The sequence below is a fragment of the Pseudomyrmex gracilis genome, unplaced genomic scaffold (genome assembly GCF_002006095.1).
Source record: "Pseudomyrmex gracilis isolate BER0280 unplaced genomic scaffold, ASM200609v1 scaffold_10, whole genome shotgun sequence".
Taxonomy (NCBI): Eukaryota; Metazoa; Arthropoda; class Insecta; order Hymenoptera; family Formicidae; genus Pseudomyrmex; species Pseudomyrmex gracilis.
In genome coordinates this window covers 42,947-61,801 of record NW_018020594.1, presented here as the reverse complement: position 1 = coordinate 61,801, position 18,855 = coordinate 42,947, and the positions used below count along the sequence as shown (strand labels likewise).

The 18,855-nt window shown below is 38.8% G+C and overlaps 1 protein-coding gene across 3 annotated transcripts in view; it reads left to right on the top strand.

Moving 5' to 3' along the window:
- LOC109862664 (ADAMTS-like protein 1) overlaps positions 1 to 18,855 on the top strand; it is a 152,900-nt gene that overhangs the window by 113,647 nt on the left and 20,398 nt on the right. For all 3 annotated transcript variants that reach the window (XM_020442783.1, XM_020442779.1, XM_020442775.1), the window contains exons 5-7: positions 10,384 to 10,722; positions 17,412 to 17,553; positions 17,912 to 18,044. In XM_020442783.1, the coding sequence (XP_020298372.1) occupies positions 10,384 to 10,722; positions 17,412 to 17,553; positions 17,912 to 18,044 (614 nt within the window). The remainder of the gene's footprint in view (positions 1 to 10,383; positions 10,723 to 17,411; positions 17,554 to 17,911; positions 18,045 to 18,855) is intronic.

Below are 18,855 nucleotides of genomic sequence, written 5' to 3'. Positions count from 1 at the left end.
GTGCTGTCAGTGGATAATGACAACCTGTGCATGAAACTAGGTCAAATTCGATGTGAGATCGACTAGACTAATTAGCAACGCAGCTATATAATGCTTAACGCATTGTAAATCCGGATTGTAAATTGCATTGCGCGTATATAGATGAGATCCGTTGCGTGATTACGAGAGTGATAGCGTTGCGCGATAATGGTGTATTATAAATGTTGTAAATATATATACATCGATAGTAAACCTGAACGCATCAAATGCGCACAAATATTGACAAACTGAGAGTGAATTTAATTGGGAATTGTACACTTTCGCCATATTTAACTTTTACATCGAGTTAAATAGGCAAAATTTTGCTCTTGCTTTGAAATTACAACAAAGAAAAAAAAGAACAAATAATACTGTGGGACGAATCTCAAAAATAATAAAGCTTGTGATTGCGCAGAGCACGCATCGGATCGCAGCGAGATAATCCGTGACGTTTTAAACGCGCATGTGGGATGAGGAAGTGATATGAAAGGGAAAAGGTCGCGTCGGAAGGGAGCTGTGACGAAACTCGATGCACTTTTGGCTCGTATCAACAAAGGGCTGTGTGTTACATTCCGCGCCGGTAATCGCATTTACGGTCGACGGATCGCGTGCGCGCGTGTCAGTGCGTGCGCAACGCACGCACGCACGCACCCCGTACGCGTTATGTAACAATTACGTCACGAAAGGCCTTTATCAGATGCTCGCGTCTAACGAAGAGGACCGCGCGAAATCAGGGCAAATTTGACGAAACCGTGGGATGATTACGACGCGGTTGACGCCGGAGTTACACATCGTCGCGTTGCAACAAGCTATATACCGTGAATAATCCCTAAATCCACGACGTGAGTGGTATTGCTAACGAAGCGGCAATTCAATATCAACGCGTGCGACTTCCCAGCAAATTCGTCGTGAAAACTAAAACAAAAAAAAAGACGAGCATACTATCATCTCGACCGTGCTAATTAATTATTTTTTATTATATTAATTCTTGCTCTTGAAATTGTTTTCTTTTGTTTTTTTGGGAGGGGAGGAAGAATCAGCCTCGCGCGAATGTCCATAATTTTGTAAATATCTTTAAAAACCGGTTTTTAAAATTTTATTTTCCACGAAGTTGCGCGGTAAAAGTTTTATTGTTTCTCGTTTGTTTAGTTTAAATGAAAAACGCATTTTTTACAATAGTTTAAATAAATAAACAACAACGAGTTTTTTTTCGCTAGTTGGAAACCGAAATTGCAAACTTATTCAGCAACAAAAGACGAGGGGAAAAAATCCCGTACAGAGAATCAGATTACATTCGAAACTATTACAACGTGATTCGAAGTAAAGTTGAATGTATTTGCGCTGCGCTAGCTGAATACTCGCGGAAATAGGCGGATCAAGGTGAAATTTAGGTCTTGCGGATTAAAACTCTGCAAACATTCGAAAGCGTACTCGAAGAACTGCCAACTCGTGTGCTGTAACATCGACGATTTCAGTTTATCCGAGTGACCTGTGCCGCTCGGATTATCTGAATCGTTTTATTAAGCGAGCTCGTAAACGAGAAAGAAAGAGAGAGAGAGAGACTGCATCTAATTCGAGTAAACTTCATTATTCGCGTAGTTGATTTTTTATTTGCGGTTTGAATGTATGAATTTTACATTAAACATCGTGGAACGACATTATTTAATAGATATTACAAATTTTTAAGCACGCGAAAACCTCCAACTGGTAGATCAAGTTAATTAACACGTTTGAAAAATATATTTGTGTGTACATCCAGAGCATCGGCTCGCATTGAACCATCTGCCAGATATTATAAATTTATTTCAACAGATGTTAAATGCTCGTTTCGCGCAAGTTGAAAGTTATTTATACGTGAAAAAGTTCAAAGTAAGCAGTTTGGTAAATGTAAGAATTGAGCAAGCAGAACCAGCAGTTTCGATATAATTAGTTCTCTCAACGTCGTCACATTCGGTCAGAATCGAATCATTGGAGAATATCCTGTTCGAGTATCGTATATATAGTCGGAGGTACCACTTGGTACGTGGTATCGGAAATGTTGAAGACCGGTCTATTACATTCTGATCGATAGCGTTTCTCATTCAATGAAATTACACAATACCGTAAACATGTTTCTCGTTGTCAGATCAAGTCTTCCTGACATTCTCGTTTTATTACAAGAAAATGTTACAAGAAAATTTGGTAAAACTTATAAATAATAAACAATTTATGTACAATTATCATATCACTAACGAGAAAAGATGTATTTTGTGTAAAAAAAAACAAAACAAACATTGAATGACGTGCGCACACGTACCGCACTCTTTTATACACATTTTATTATTGTAGTGTTTTTATTACATTTTCCTTGGCGCGGCAAAACATACGTGATAGAGACACTTTGTATTTTTATAGGTCATATTTTTATTAATATTATTCTATACAAGTCGGGGTGTGTGTGGATTCTGCTTTTTCATGCGCGTAGCGCATTTATTCAATTAAATTCAGCCTAGAGAAACGAAATTTCTGGGGTGACAGATGTAGCTTAGGTGTGATCGTGGGATCCGCAAGCACGGCTTGTCCGATGTTTGAAGAGCCGGGCGCGCCTCGGGCTCCATTTGACTGCATTGACGATTCGCGCGGTGTAGTTTATCGGGAGACGGCGGGGGTAAGTTTCCTCCAGTGCACGCGGCGGTGTGAAACTTTCGTCGAGTAATCCGTTACGAAAGTTATCGGGCGTAACGTGCACGGAATTTCCGTAAATACGGATAATCGAGAAACGTGCCGGCTACCTACGCTGTGTTTCTCTTTCTCCTCTCCTCGGTACTTCGCGACGGGGGTGCAACCGCATATCGAACCGCTCTCTTCTCTCTCTCTCTCTCTCTCTCTCTCATTCTGGTCGATGCTGCGCAATTGCGAGTAACGATTGGCGCACGCAAGAAACTCTGCGTTGTGCGGTACGTCGCGCGAAATAAAATTTCACGGGACGTTTGTCCGCGCGCGAATCCGATTCGGCATTTCGTTGAGAAAGGGAAGGACTTAAAGTGAAACGTGTCGCGGGAAATCGGGTTAATGGTTACAATCGAGAAGCGGTGCGAAGTGTCAAACTTGATTGGAATAGTTTCGAGAGAAGTTTTCTTATCTTTGTGTATACACCGATTTTGTCGATATACTGTAGCCGCGTAGAGAAAATCCTTTTTCCGCGTTATTGTAACACTTATGTGTGTTATTTTTAAAATAAAGGAGCAAGAAAAATAAGAAGAAAGTTTAATGCGAAAAGATAATTGCACTGTGCAAAAATACGCGTGTTAAAAAGAAAATGCGCAATTTTGTTAACGATAACACAAACAACTATTTGCGCGGATATAAATGTGAATAATATTAGCATTAAGAAATCTATCAAAACAAAATGTCTTCTTGTTCTTGCGCGGTCATTTTCTCGCTTCAACGTTGTATAATTCAGCGAATAAGCATACTTTTAATTAAGCGCCACCGTACTAGGGTATCGCGCGCGCATTGTGTCTCGTAAAATACTATTCCCCTGTGAAACGTAGAACAGCCGCGCCGTTCTAGACACGTTTCAGGATGTTATTTTCGCAAGCATTTCGCTCGCGACCTCCTCGAGCCTCCTGTACTTCCGGTGCTTTCTCGTCCTTAGCGGAATCCTTCTCGGCGAAAAAGACCGGCGTGTGTTATCGTAACTGTCGACGCGCTAAAGAAAAAGCTACGTTGTGTTTTTCTTTATTCCGCCCACAAGGGGACGTCACTTTGCGAAAAGATGAGGAGAATGGTGTTTTTTTTTGTGCACGTGTTCCTTCTTCGCGTCGCCGACTATACACCATAGAGTTGCATCTCTGCGGCCTCTTTTCTTTATTTTCACAGCGAAACGCAGCCTCAATGAGAAACTATTCACACGGGCTATTTTAGCGGAACGCGACGAATGGGCTTCTTTCAAAGTCCGACAACGGCCGAAAATGGCCGGAACAGAGGCACGGCCTCGGATCCGCTAGCGGCGGCATATCAAGCGCATAAACCCGCATTGTGTGTTCAGCACAGAATGCGGTTTAGACAAATTTACGCGTTTTTAATGACCTCAAGTGAATGGATTTAATTTGGAAAAGAAATGAAAAATTGTATCAAAAAATGAATTTTTTGGTTAGGTTGAAGAAATTAATTATCGCGAATTTCTGTCTGATAATAATCAAGTGCCGAATATTATGGGTCTGTTTGTTTAAAAATAGAAAGTAGCCTTATTATGCAGCACGCGCATTTTCATCTTTTGCATTATTAATAATCCCACTTATCTTTATTGCAATCGTCATTTGTTATTATCGCTGAATAAATGAATATAGGGATAAATTAAAATTGATGTGTGTACGCTTCGCTGTGCGCGCTTCTCAGAATAATTGTACAGCAGTGCAATGAAAACTGCGTACGAGAGGGCGTTGTAGAGTACAGCGTGTATTTAATTGCGATTAAATGAATGCATTTCCATTAGAACAAATGAAAAGTTTGGCAAAATGTGTATTATACTAAAGTTATCATTAAATACTGGAGTTATTATTTGAATCAGGAAGAGTGGACGCGGGTTTTAAAAATGTACGTAACAATTTTACATGTATTTTGTTTTAATTTTTAAGAAAATTTATTAATTGAAAAAAAAGTTTCTTTGAGATGAATTTATGATCTACGTCACACAATTAATTAATATAACGTGAATGCAAATTTGAGCGAAAATAAATATCAACAGTCGCGCAATTTGCATCACGAAATATTAAACTTATTTTACGTAACAACGTTTACGTCGTTAAAAATGTATTCACAGGCAATTTTGGTGTTATCTACGTAACGTTGTGTGACCTGCATAAATATATTAAAAATAGTCGGATAAAAACTGATGAAGGAAGATAGAAACCAAATAGAGAGAGCGCGAGCTTGTACATAGTTATAAAATTGTCAATAAATTAAATATTTATATCCTGTTTTGCATTATTTTCTCCGCAATGTTTTTTGCAGATTATAATATTAATAAAAATATACGACAATCGTATGCCGCGAAAATAACATGGTACGTGGATCCGTTCGTAGATTTCCGTTTCGCGCGATTTTTATTCGCCGGGAATCAGAAAAAAATTCAGGGAAATATAAATTTAATAAATATTCATGAACTATATTTGAATTACCAAACGCTGACTTCATATAAAACGAACAAGGACGGAATGCTGTGTGCAGTTTATACACGGTTTATCGGCGCGTCGATAAATTGGTATTTTGTAAACACCAGAAAGCAGATAATAAAATTTGTATAACCGTGCTCAACGCTCTGTGCATTCTTGAGTTTAACAAAAAAATCTATGCAAAATATTGCTTGCGTATTAAAATATTTCACAATATTTCATTAACCTCTCGATTTTCTTTGTAAATAAGAATAATACGAGCATTTCATATTTTTTGGAAGATGCTCTTGAAAAATTACAACTATTTTGCCGCGTAGAGATGAATAATGGATGACAAATTAACAAGTTGTCATTTGTTATTCAGATATCAATACATTCGAAAGGAATAAATTTCCTCAAAATTTAGGTTCCAATATATATATATATGGTAACCACGCAATGTCTTTGCTCTCAGCCTCCTTCTCTTAGCCTCCGTACCCGCCAGTTTAAGGAGAGGGAAGCAAGTTGTCGCGTAAAAGGTATTATTCATTGTTCTCCCGAAGTGCGCGGGCTTTCCTAATCGGCTGAAACGTCTGGCAAATGCCCCATGGGTATCTCATCGGCGCAAGAGTGTTAGATGTAGAAACGCTTTTGCGTAATGAGTAGTTGAGATTCCTTGTTAAGGAGCCACCGAAACTCTGCACTGCGGCTTTCGTGCGGTTCCCAACAGGTTTCGACGTTTCGCATAGTTTCTTCCTGCAGTTCTGCTTTGTTGTCGATCCTATGGAAAGGCACATGCTCTATATGTTCGACGCACTACTCTCTGTAGATTACGTCAATTCGAACGTACATTAGTTTAAGAAGCCAATGCGTACTTGCTTTTTCGAAGTTCAAGACCGTAAAACGTAATTTTGTTTTTTTATCTAAACTAATTAGTAATTAGTGATGCTTAAATTAAAAATTTGTTACTTTATTATTAAAAAGAGCCGCATTACATTATTCAAATTACTGTATTATACTCTGAGAGAAAAAATATTTAAAAATATGTACTACAAAAGTCAAGATAAAAGTACCAGTACTAGTAAAAATACTACCAGAAAAAGCGTGTTGTAAATAATCACAATCGATTTTCTCGTTACTAATTGTTACCACTTTTATCTCGACGCTGGTTGGACGTTTCTGTTTAGATGTGTTTCTTGTTGGATGTGTTTCTCGATTTATGTCGTATATATCAAGACGCACGGTAGTGCCTCTTATACGCGAAAATTATATTGTGACAGAAGGAAGAAAAAAAACACCACGTGATTAGAGCAACGTGATTATATATATATACTACAATAAGGTCACTGACCTTGGTCGCGTGACCGCGGCGGGGTGACTGACCTCGGTCGCGTGACCGCGGCGGGGTGACTGACCTCGGTCGCGTGACTGCGGTGAGGTCACTGACCTTGGTCACGTGATTACGGTATATATATAATATATATATAATATTATATATATAGAATATTATATATACTATATGTAATATTCCCTTTTTTACTCTTTTTTCTGTCATATAACTTTAGTTACGTGTTGTTTTTCCACTTTTCCCTCTGACTATTTGTTCATTTTGATTTTCATGCGTTATTTCTGACGTTTCTCTAATGTGTATTATTGTATGGTTTGTAAGACGTATATATAATACTAGCTGTCATCGCGGTCACAGGTTGTGTTCACTGACATAACACGTTAAAATAAAAAACAATAACATCGTGCGCGTAGAGCGCGACTGTGTTGTTCTAGTTATTTTAAAAAATGAGAGTAAAAACTAAATGCACATAAAATATATTTACTTTTTATCAAACAAAAATGTACACTACTTGGTTACCGTCTTTCGAAGATGTGAGTAATAAGATAAATAAAAACTATTTGCTTTGTGACTTAAAAATAAATTGATAAAAATTTAGGCTAAAATTTGAAATAACAAGAATTAAAATTATGTAGTTTACTCTGCTCTTGTATAATAAAAAAATAAATATTGTTTGTTAGGAGAGAGCAATTTATGAAATTAACGGAAATACATCTCGAAAAACAACATATACTGTATCTATATTGCGATATATTATTGTAATGTTGCCTTACGTAATATATGTGCTTTTCAATTAAATTCCTTATTCGGTTTCACTACAGAATCCATAACAAAGCAGTTTATCCAGAGAGATTAATTGCTTGGTATCATCGTTTGATCATAAAAATAGACAGAGTTTATTTGATTGAAGTACGTTTCATATATTCCGCTATTCTTTCTCTTTCGGTTATTCATTCGATTTATTTGAAGCGTCATACAGCAATGAAACAAATGTTTTTCACACAAATAACATACTTTTTGTCATTTTTTTGTTCATCGTTTGACTTGTTGATCTTTATTGTTAATTGTCGAACGTTATAATTGTTCTCTTTTCAATTTTATTATGCGTGTTGCTCATTTGATCACATATACGCACACTCTCGTACACAATCACATTACAAACCATAGTATCGTCTAACACACAGCGTCTTAGGATGTTACGCCGCACAGCTGCAAACTATTTTCTAGATCATCTCTGTAGCATAGCAAACTAACTCGGCAAGTTGCGAAATCGTCACGTTCGTGCGAACTGGTAGTAATCAAGACTGAAGGAAACACTGTGGATAGGAACAGCAGTAACGATCCGAATTTGCATCGCGTGGTGAATAATCCCGCGATTCTAAGAATCCGTATTATTGTCAACGAAGGAATAAATTACGCCCGCGCTCTTTTTAACTCTTTCACTGCTGACTTAATGAAACACCGTGCAACCTGTCTTTGCTAAAGTATTTGTAGCAGTTTTTCAAAAATAATTAAATGAACTCGCAGGTCACTCTCGATAGTCATAGAAAAGAGATCGAAGTTCGAGTTTCGCGAAGTTTAACGCACGAAAACTATTTCTGTCGCTGGATATTAATCTTCTAAAGTCTCGAATATACTCGAGCTCAGTAGTAAAAGGTCATTCAATCACTCTCAATTCTTAAAATTAATCTTAAATCAAGAATTAAAAAAAGATAATAAATTGAATTTTGAGTTTTGTCAAAATGCTAACATATGCAATTGTCTCTGTTTTGTTTCGTATTTTGTGCAAATAATCCTCGAAGGCAGCTATCGTTAAGCAGATGTCTTACAATACAATTACAGTATGTTGCATATGAACTTGGCGCGCGCCGCCTGCGCGGTATGCAACGTCGACCCAATTGAAACTGAACTCTGCGGCTGGCCGATCCGCGCTAATTAATTACTACGCTGCCGGCAAATTCATTACAACAAACACTGCTTCTAACAATGGTAGCGGCGAAATGTTTAGCTACATTATCCTCATCGTCCGCGTCGCTCAACCGAAACTGTAGTGCAGTCGCATTGAAAACGATCGCGTGTAAACTTCACGTAGCCGGTCCGGCGCGCGTGTAGTTCGCACCTGTATATTTTCCATCTGAATTTGCTGATTACCGCATCGGACACAGAGTCGAAGCGCCCGATGTATGACGCCGCAAATAATCATCGTGCAACGGAAAATGCGATTGAACCGCGGCGGCGAATGAATTTTATCGTTGAAAGTTTCGTTTCGATTGCGTGTGTAACCGATCGCCAATCGGTCTTCTCTCTCTCATTGAGGAAAGAGAAATTATTTATATCGCTATTGTATTTCTTCCTAAACGCGCACATCCGTGTTTAACGTGCATGAAACTGGAACAAAAATCTACACAAAAATACGAAGCGATGTAATAATATTGCGTAATGCACAACTGGTTTGCTTGTAACTTGCAACAGATGTATCTTATTACAATACATGCCGATACTAACAATAATAATGATGAATATTGTTACGCAGTTGATACGCAGATAATATATAGTTTCATCGAGAATGATAAAATAATTTATTTCAGCAAAATGATGTTCCTCGTCGTTATAACTTTCGGATATATACACGGCGCGGAATTAAATTCCAGAAATTTTATCCGCGCTTGCGTGCGGTGTAGATGACAAAAAATACAATGAATATAACGAGGGATAACGAGGAACCAGGGAGATATATAGAGACGTTTTCTCTTGAAACTTATATTGTAACGCCAACTCTGCGAAGAGTGAAGTAAACTTGCGAAAACGTTCGATGGAAATGCCCGGGAGATATCGCGGTTCGAAGAAGAATCGTTAATTATAACGATAATTAGCGGGCGCTCTTTTGTAATGGCAATTCTCGGGATTTCTCGGGCATCGATCCTTCACTTCGGATTCGCTATCTCCCGGACCAAGTTCGAGAAGTATAAATGGAATACGATTTTGTCCTAATTAGCCGTCCGCCGGAATTGGGATCTTTGTTCTCTTATGTAGGTAAGAGATCACTTCGGGCGTGATCTCTCTCGTATACTGCAAGATACTTTTATGTCTGTATGTATTCATGAAAAACTATTGATACTGCAGAAAACTGATTGAAATAAATCTTCTAATAGAAAGGAAGACTCGAAAAAAAGTAGATTTAATATAATTAAGAGATAAGAATTTTGGTCATGAGAGCCGTTTCACAGGATGTTGAACGGAAAAACCGCGTGTGAATATATGCATACATATATATGTATGTATTTGTCTTCGTGTAAATTTCTTTACACGTTGAATTTGAATTGAAATTTTTCAATTCTAAAAAAGACAAATACATACATATATATGTATGCATATATTCACACGCGGTTTTTCCGTTCAACATCCTGTGAAACGGCTCTCATGACCAAAATTCTTATCTCTTAGTTTAGAAACTTCGGAGCCGATAATTTCTTAATTTAATATAATTACTCTCTAATTATCTATTAAATTAAAAATTTTTTAATGAAACGTCATAGATATTATTTCGTGAAGATGTCGAGGATATAAAAAAAAGTAACCTCGCCCGCTAACTCCTCGTCACACAACGAAAGTTCATCATTAAACTCATTCCTTGCTCGCGAGAAAACAATCTCTCTCTCGTTACAATTCACAAGCGAATACGATTGTGAATCGAGTTTTCTAAAAACAAGATTATAATCTAAAAATATGTATATATCATAACATTCACAAATAGTTCCATCAAATCTGGAACATTTATTGAAACGCGACACGGTTTCTCGAAGGAGCTTGCGAGAATGTATAGCGCTGTAGCGTTTAATGAGCCTGCCCTGAATGCGGATTCTCCTTTTTTTGTGGTTTCAGCCGTGCGAGAAATCGGACGATTTTCGCGCTGCACAATGTGCCGCCTTTAACAATGTGCCATACAGCGGACAGCTGCTCAAGTGGTATCCCCATTACGATCCGGCTAGACCGTGCGCTTTGATCTGCCGTGGTGAGCAAACTCTCGAGAACGGCATTACACACTCACGGCAGGAAGTGTCGTCGTCGTCGTCGTCGTCGTCGGCCGAAAGGACGTTGCCCACCGACAGTCTGCAATTCGACAGCGACGAAACGATAGTGGTGCAACTGGCGGACAAGGTGGAGGACGGCACAAGATGCCACGTCGAGGGCACGGACGTGTGCATAGACGGCGAGTGCGTGGTGAGTTCTTCCTCTTTTACATACATACATACCCGCGTCCGAGTTATTAGAAATACAAATTTTTATTTATTTTTTTTCTCAAAAATAAGATGAGATTTTTTTTGTTTTTGAAAAAATGCAAAAGTTGATTGTAAATTACGAGGTGCAAGAGAAGTGGATTAATTGTGTTTTAGACTCTCGTGTCTTTTGAAATTGACAAGTACAGGAGGGAGTCGAGTCATTATCCTGCGCGCGCCCTTATTGTGTTCTACTCGCTGATCCGACGCTTGAATTGAAAACCAAGAGCGGTACTCGATTTCTCATCCAACTTCCTCTCGAACGCTCGTCACGGCGAATAATTTCGCGAGGGAAGAGAAAAGAGCGCACGTTAGATATTTCAATAATTTCATTGTTTTTACGCGTGTCTTTAATGAAGAAGACGTTGAATAGAGAGGGAGAGAGAGAGAGAGAGAGAGAGAGAGAAAACGTGCGTATTTTGTTCTTCAAAAATTTTCGTCGAAACTGAAATAATTATCACGAGCGGGATATTTTTTGCTCATTGGAAATCGTTAAAAACTGTATTAATATCGCTTATCAATTTATACGTTCTTCTTCATAACAACGATTAAATATGTTTTACTTCCGGCCAAAGTTTCAACAGCTGAACGTGTATATAAAGCGATCTATTGTATGTGTATATGCGTGTGTGTGTATTTCCATCTTTCACGTTCCAATTATTATCGAAATTGCAACACGTTACAATTAAAACGAAACCGAGCTTTCGTTTGCAACGAAAATTACTATCGCCGCAAGCGATTACTCTTTATAATTGTCTTGATCTCTCGCGAGAGATGTAATTATCGATTCTTAACCGCGGCATTATCGGAAACCATGGATCTGTCACGTGCAGACCGCAGTATGTTAGGTGCGAGGAGCATTAAGCGGTAGAGTACAGTGCGCCGCTTGTCAGTCACTATAAATTGTCGGTCGATCAACACGTATAGGCCTTTACTCGTTAATTACGGAATTACAACGATACTTAGACTTCACTCAACCATAATTTAGTTAATAACGATGATGCACGGTAAGATGTACGGTCAGATGGGTCAAATTTCCTGTCCTGTTTAATTATGTTTGCGCGGTAAAATTACACGCAGATAAGTAAGGGTAATAAATTATCCTTCTTTGTGGTATTAAATGAAAAAAATTCTAAGCCGAAGGGACATGTAAAATGCCACTGGAATTCTTGTTTTTTTTCAGGTTTTTAAAAAATATTTCGTTCACCGAGAGGAAGAGAGAAAGAGACGATTTAATATTGCAATTATAATATTTACTATTTTCGCGTTTCCATATTTTCCGCGTGCGAATATCTGATAGAGTGGTTTATAAATAGATATCAGAGAGAGACATACGAGAAAAGTTTGCGTATACATAATTCAAAATAATGACGTTCGAGTCTCAAAATTTACTTTTTGACTTATAAATCTATTTAAATCACGCGTTCCTATTTTTGCTCCTATGTCAACTCGTTCTCGGTCGCGTAGCTAATATCTTGTAAATTTACATATTAAATTTACGAATAAGCTGGACCAACTCGCCTCGCATTTTGAACATCGATATAATCCGATCTGTAATTTTGATCGAATAATTACTCAATTAATTAATCAAGAGTCGCGTGTGAACCGAACAATGTATCGGCGAAACGTTACCTGAAACACTAAATAGGGGGAGTAACCTTTATGCGCATGAAAGCCACGCTTGAAATTAATTGTATTAACGTGAATGCAAATTATATGTATTAAATTATGGATAATATATATTTAGCAAAGAAAAACTGATTTCGAATTAATCAAAAAGACATCAAAGAGCTGAAAATCAATGATAATATACATATGCAAAATGGACACACATATATTACAGATAATGCGGTCGATGTCATTCTCTCTCTCTCTCTCTCTCTCTTTCTCTCTCTCTCTCTCTCTCTCTCTCTTTCTCTCTCTCTCTCTCTCTCTCTCTCTCTCTCTCTCTCTCTCTCTCACATTGTGTGTTTCCGTATTTTTATTTTAAATTCTCTGCCGTAACGCGCGAGAGACGAAAGAGTTTGACAAATTATTAATTATCAATTAAGTAGATAAGCAACGTTTTTTTAAAAAAAAAAAATACTTCGCGGGAGCCTTAAGACTGAGATTAAACTGCGGGCGTTACTTAAGAATTTAACCGCAATTGCTACGTCTCTTGTCGAAACTTTCGTGGGGAAACTTTTGGAGTTAGAAGAGAAACTCTCCGGGATCGGAGGAGATTCGCCTAGATGTCGGCACATAGGCGAATGTTCCGGTGAGGAGCGGGAGAGGAAAGGGAAGTGGTAGTACCTTAAACATATTCGCGACTCGTCGGTTTTCCGGCTTCAACCGCGACACCCCGGCACGCTTTACATCTTGTTGAGAAAATGCAACCTAACGAAGTACCCGCGACAGTCTTCTACTAATATTTAACGTGGGCGTGTCGAGAAGCCCGATCTCATCGTCCATTAGCTTAATTTGATCTACATGTATGTATACGCTTATGATGTATGTGTGTGTGTGTGTGTACGCATATATGCAAACATAGTTTCTAGAAACGTAATGAAGATTGTCCGGCACATTATATACTGCGCGTGTGTTCTTCTGATAAGAAAGTATAATTTTTGACGATTGTTTTAACGAGACATTTCAAAATTAAATTTCATTAAAATCTCATTCGAAATATTCTTAAATGTAAGCTTTGTCGAGATATTTTTAATTCATAATTGTTTTATCTTTTACATTTATAGACATTTATATTTAATTACGTGATGTTCCAAAAGTGATACATTTAAATAACCAAAATATAAGATTTGTTATAATGAAACTTTATTTATTATTCATGCGCGATGTCTCGTTGCTGGAAATAGCGCAATATCAAATTGTTATATTAAAATGAAAATGACATTACTGTAAAAAAAATTTATTTAAAAAAAATTTATTTAAATTACACTAATAAGTAATGTTTGTGAGTAAATTTCAACACTTCGTCGAGTTTTTATCTGCGTAAAACTGTGACACTTTTCCGTCACGTGGAATAATGCGCGTTCTCGACAGTGGCATTAAAATCTTAATTCTTTGATCCTAAATTAAATGAGACTCGTGATACCGCGAAACAGCCAGAAAGAAATCGGATTAACAATAACGCCGAGGGAAGCGCGTTCACGGTATGCCGGGAAATAATTAACGGATTCTCATAACGGCCGACGCCCGCGACGCAGTCGCAGGGACAATATCTAATCAGCAGAGAAGTCCACGTAATTAAGCATTAAGCAAACTCCGGTAAACGCAAACTGGCTTTGCGTTATTAAAGGTACTGAGTCCCCTGTTCGTTGTGGGAGCGCCCGATGGACGGCCGAGCTTTTTCATTACGTTGGGCGCGCTCGTTAAAATTTATCTTCGGCAAAATTATTTTTCTCACTCACTGTTCCTCAGGTGAGGTACGAAAAAAAATTATATCGCCCGCAAATTGCAGTTACTGCGTAACTTAGGTACAATATTGTTTTCTTCTCAACATGAATTACACGTATTTTTCTTCCCTCAAAACTTTTTATAATTCATTGGAAAATTCGTTTTTATCTTTTATACCGCGGATATATTTCTGAAAAAATAGTTACGGATGTGTTTTTCAAACGGTAAATCTTTCTTTTTCCAAGATTAGCTCTTCGAACGTCACTAAGAGAAGAAAAACTGCGCAGTGATATGTAGAATAGATAAACGTATGAGAAGTGCGGATTGAATCAGAGTTGTAGAATCCTGGACAGGTGCACAATAAATTTCATCGTGCCAGTGAAAACACGAAGGCGAATGGAGTGGCCGGAGTTAAGCACCTCTTCCTCCACTCTGTAAATCCTATTCTCGAGAAAACTATGTTAAAAGATAGAAACGAGTGCTAGGGAAAGAGACGTTGGGGTGGGCTGGCGGGGAAATGGCAACGGTGGAAAAGGTGGATATCCTAATGGTGCAGAGCGACGGTACATACGAGGTGAGAGGAGTGCTTAGGACTGGAAAGGTACATAGAACACCGAATAGAAATCGCGAGCGCATGGTCGAATAATGGAACGTCAGTCAAATTTGCGCAGCGAAATCACTACGGTATGGAAAATCGCGAAACATTGGCTATTATAAGCTACGTTGCGTCTTTACTCGTCTGTTCGTACTTCCACCCCGTGGAGCAGAGAACGAATGGACCCAATAATCGATTTCAGTTTGGAAATATTGGAAAATTTATTGTTTACGCAAGTCTTGTTACTAGATTGTTTCTGTTACCGTGTTCAAAAAATTTAAATGTCAGAATTGACAAAATAAATCAATTTTTTTATATAATAAAACAACTAATTAAAAAAAGTATTCAAATAGATCTTGTTATTTAAACTAAATTTATGTTTATAAAATTTCAACATAGTAAACCAATATCATATTTATGAATACAATGTAACTGAAGAGCAACATATGCGTAGTAACAAAAATTTGTCCAGACGATGATAACATCATCAATTCTAATTTCGTGTGTTATGTCTTATATCGTTTCTTATTACAACAGTTGTTTGCGTGGAACAAAACAGGATCGCGAGATCCGACGGCGAAGCGCCGTTAAATCCCGCGATATTTCATCTCTCACATCCAGGACGGACTCTTCGTTTCTTCTACGACTTGTTTACCTAGAGAAATAACTGGTTGATTCGATGAGACCCAACCTTCCAATTATCGGCTCTCGTCATTGATTTTCACTTCCACAAGAGACAAAGTAAACCTAATTCGTCGGCGCACCTCCGTCGTGTTCCTGCCTGTCGCACAAAGAAGCTTGCACACGTGCTCCTGTTGAGACATTTCATTTCAATTCGCCGATACGACGAAGATAAAGTGGCGAAAAACAAACTCATCCTCGTATGAAATTAAATCTTCTATATATATTCCGAGATATATCCGCGCGACTCTTGATATATTTCGAGATATCGCGGATGATTCCCGCGTTTTTTTTTCAACCTTACTCTTGATTATCTTTGTGGGAGTCTTTCAATGTGATAAAAGTTTTTTCTAGAATTGTGATAAAAAGTGAATGATAAATCTCAGTTGAAAATTGTTTTCGTTATTACGTTTTTGACTTGTTTATTTCCGAAGATATTTTTATCGTTCTTAGAAAAAGTATTACCTCGATTCGATCTTGCGCATCGAGCATATATGCTATATGTGTGTGTGTGTGTGTGTATATATATATATCTATATTCTTCCGTGCTATTCGACGAGAGTGCATCTCTCAATCCGCTCGGATCGACACCCCCGTGTTCCCTCGGACATTTTTGCCCTCGCGTTAGTGTAACTTCTCGATGCGTGAAGCCAACCTCGGGCTATTAGAGAACCCAGTCTCGTTTCGAGAGAAAGAGAGAGAGAGAGAGAGAGAGAAACAGAGAAAGAGAGAGAGAGAGAGCGGAAATAAAGTGCCCCGCCTAAACCCCGGACTTCGGGCATTGGCGCGCGGAATAAAACTGCGCCTCGTAACCCCGCCCGCAATTGGCCGAATGACGATCGCCGATGTTTAATGGAGGTATTTCGCGGAGCGTTTGAAACTTGAACGATAATCGAGCCCGATTTCGATTCTCGAGGCCAAATCGAACGGTCAATTGGGACCGAAATAGAGATCGTGCCGAGGCCGAGTACGCAAGTCGCGCCGGAATTTACAGCGCAATTTTCGTACGGCAATGTCTAGCTTTTATCGAGCGACATTGTTACCCGGTGGAATTTTATGTAATAGAGAATACAAACGTGTGTAATGGGTGATACTTTGTGCAATTCGAAACGATATCGGACTGAAACCAGCACTTCCGACGAGGCTTTGACGACCTTCAGGGGCGCGCGCAATCAAAACGTACAATTTAGTCACATTATATCGATCACTTCATGAAATTTCTCGGGTTATCTCGGGCTACACACCCACGCAGTTGATCGTACGAGGGATTCCTCGTTAGGCTCACACGTCTCGCTCCTCCTTTTTACCCTCTCGCTCGCTCCTTCTGGCATCTCGAACGCGTCCCACTTCGAACGCTCGTTCGCTCGCACCCTCGTCTTCCAGTTTGTACTTCACTCTTCTCGTCCCGGATAAGGGATGAATAATGTACTTCCCGACCTCCGAGCAAACCTCCATGCAACCTGAATGACAAATCAGCTTGCCGTCCGAGCCAGGTTACGAATCGACGTTGGCCTCGTCCCCATCACCTCCAATCCCCTGATGTCTCTTTCCTAAACTCTTCAAAAATTCTGGATTTTTGCGCAAATTTCGCGACAGCGCGAGCTTGGTCAACTTTGGTCTTTTTAATGTTCCTGAAATGTCACTGTTATTGTGAAAAAAACTTTAATTTCCACCGTCAAAAAATATTTATATTAGGAAAATGGCAAGTCGATGCGCGACGCGAATTCTGCGTACGAATAAAAACAAAAAGCAAACATTTTATATATTCCACACCGTGCGATATAATCTTGAATTACTTTTAATGAAACTTGAAATACTTGTAGAGTAAAAGTTTGGACACAGAAAAAAAAAGAATGTTAACTTGTTGTTACAGTTGTTTCAAGGCAAAGTTTTGCGATAATCGCGGTTGAAGTTCATTATGTGGAAGACGTGTTTCATCAATCGAGCGTGTATTTCTGTTGCAGAAGGTTGGCTGCGACCTTAGAGTGGGTAGTAACAAGAACACGGATGCGTGTGGCGTGTGCGGAGGGAATGGATCAACCTGCCAATCGCGATACTCATGGAGTTTGGAATCGATATCCGCCTGCTCGAAATCCTGCAGCGGAGGTTGGTAATTACTGAATTAATTTAGTCATATTTCTTTCTTTCCACGCAAACAACGTAAACGTTATCTGAATAAAATATTGTACGAAAGAGACATTTATCTTCATTTTTTTTGTTGAAAGTTTTATTAGATCGTGAAATATTAACACACATTCAGCAACTATAGTTGTTTCTCTTCAAACAGTGTTTTGCAACCTTATTTCAAACAAATGTGTGAATTACATTCGATAAAATTTCTTTCCCTCCAATTACGTTCTCAACAAAAAGACGACCAGCGAGATTTACGAGCAGCAACGTTGTTTTAAAACGCATAAACGTTCAACGGGCTAATTTCTCCGCTCGCGTTTTTGCACCAATATAGGTATCAAGATGGCGATAGCGGTGTGCAAATCGGTCGGCACCGAAGAGAATGTTGTGGAGGACAGTTATTGCGATGCAAAGAGCAGACCGGAGAAGACCCTAATGCCGTGCAACACGCACCCCTGCACAACGAAGTAAGTGCTTTCAGACAGACTAAACTACTTCCACAGCATATAGAATTGCATGCACGTTCTACGTCAAAGACCGTCAAGCTGTTCGCGTGAACAATCAAGGAACAGACGTATCTTTCCTGCAAACTGTACACGTACGATTTTATTCACGAAACCAATATCTAGTCGTATGAAATATTTTTTTTTTTTTTCATATTCCTCGCTAACGCGAATAAATGATACTTTAAACATCGTACAAATGTCTCGGAGATCTTGAGGGAAGAGCAAATGGGGAAAATTAGAAATCGGTACTCTCGCTACGAGCAATCTTTGTTCCTGTAACAATATTTCTCTTTCGTTCAGTGGAAAGGGTTACGAGGCAGCGATTTAAAGCCAGTTTCTCGCGATGGGAATCGTCCAACAAACGACGAGATACTCCCGTTGCCCGACGAGACTCGGACAAAAACTCCCGCAAACTATTCTCTCTGGATACGCGGGCTCGCTGAAAGCCGGTGGTATAGCGTTGAAAGTTTACCAGTCTGGTGTACAGAATTTATTCTTTGTGCTTGAATTTATGGTTCAATGTTCCACGAGGCGGTCGATGGCTGGTCTTTGTCAGTGCCTCTTGTTGTTCTTTTTTTTTATGTTGCCTTCTGTCAAGTTTTGCGCAGTCTGTTTCCGCAAACGATTAAGAATTTATTTCAACTCGCAACCGCGAGGATTGTTGTTGTTTTACTCAATTTTGCAAAACGATCGAAACTCGAATTTGCTCTGCAAAATCGCGCGAGTTAGCATATAAGATTCTCACATTTAGTATCCGAGAGAGATTTATCAG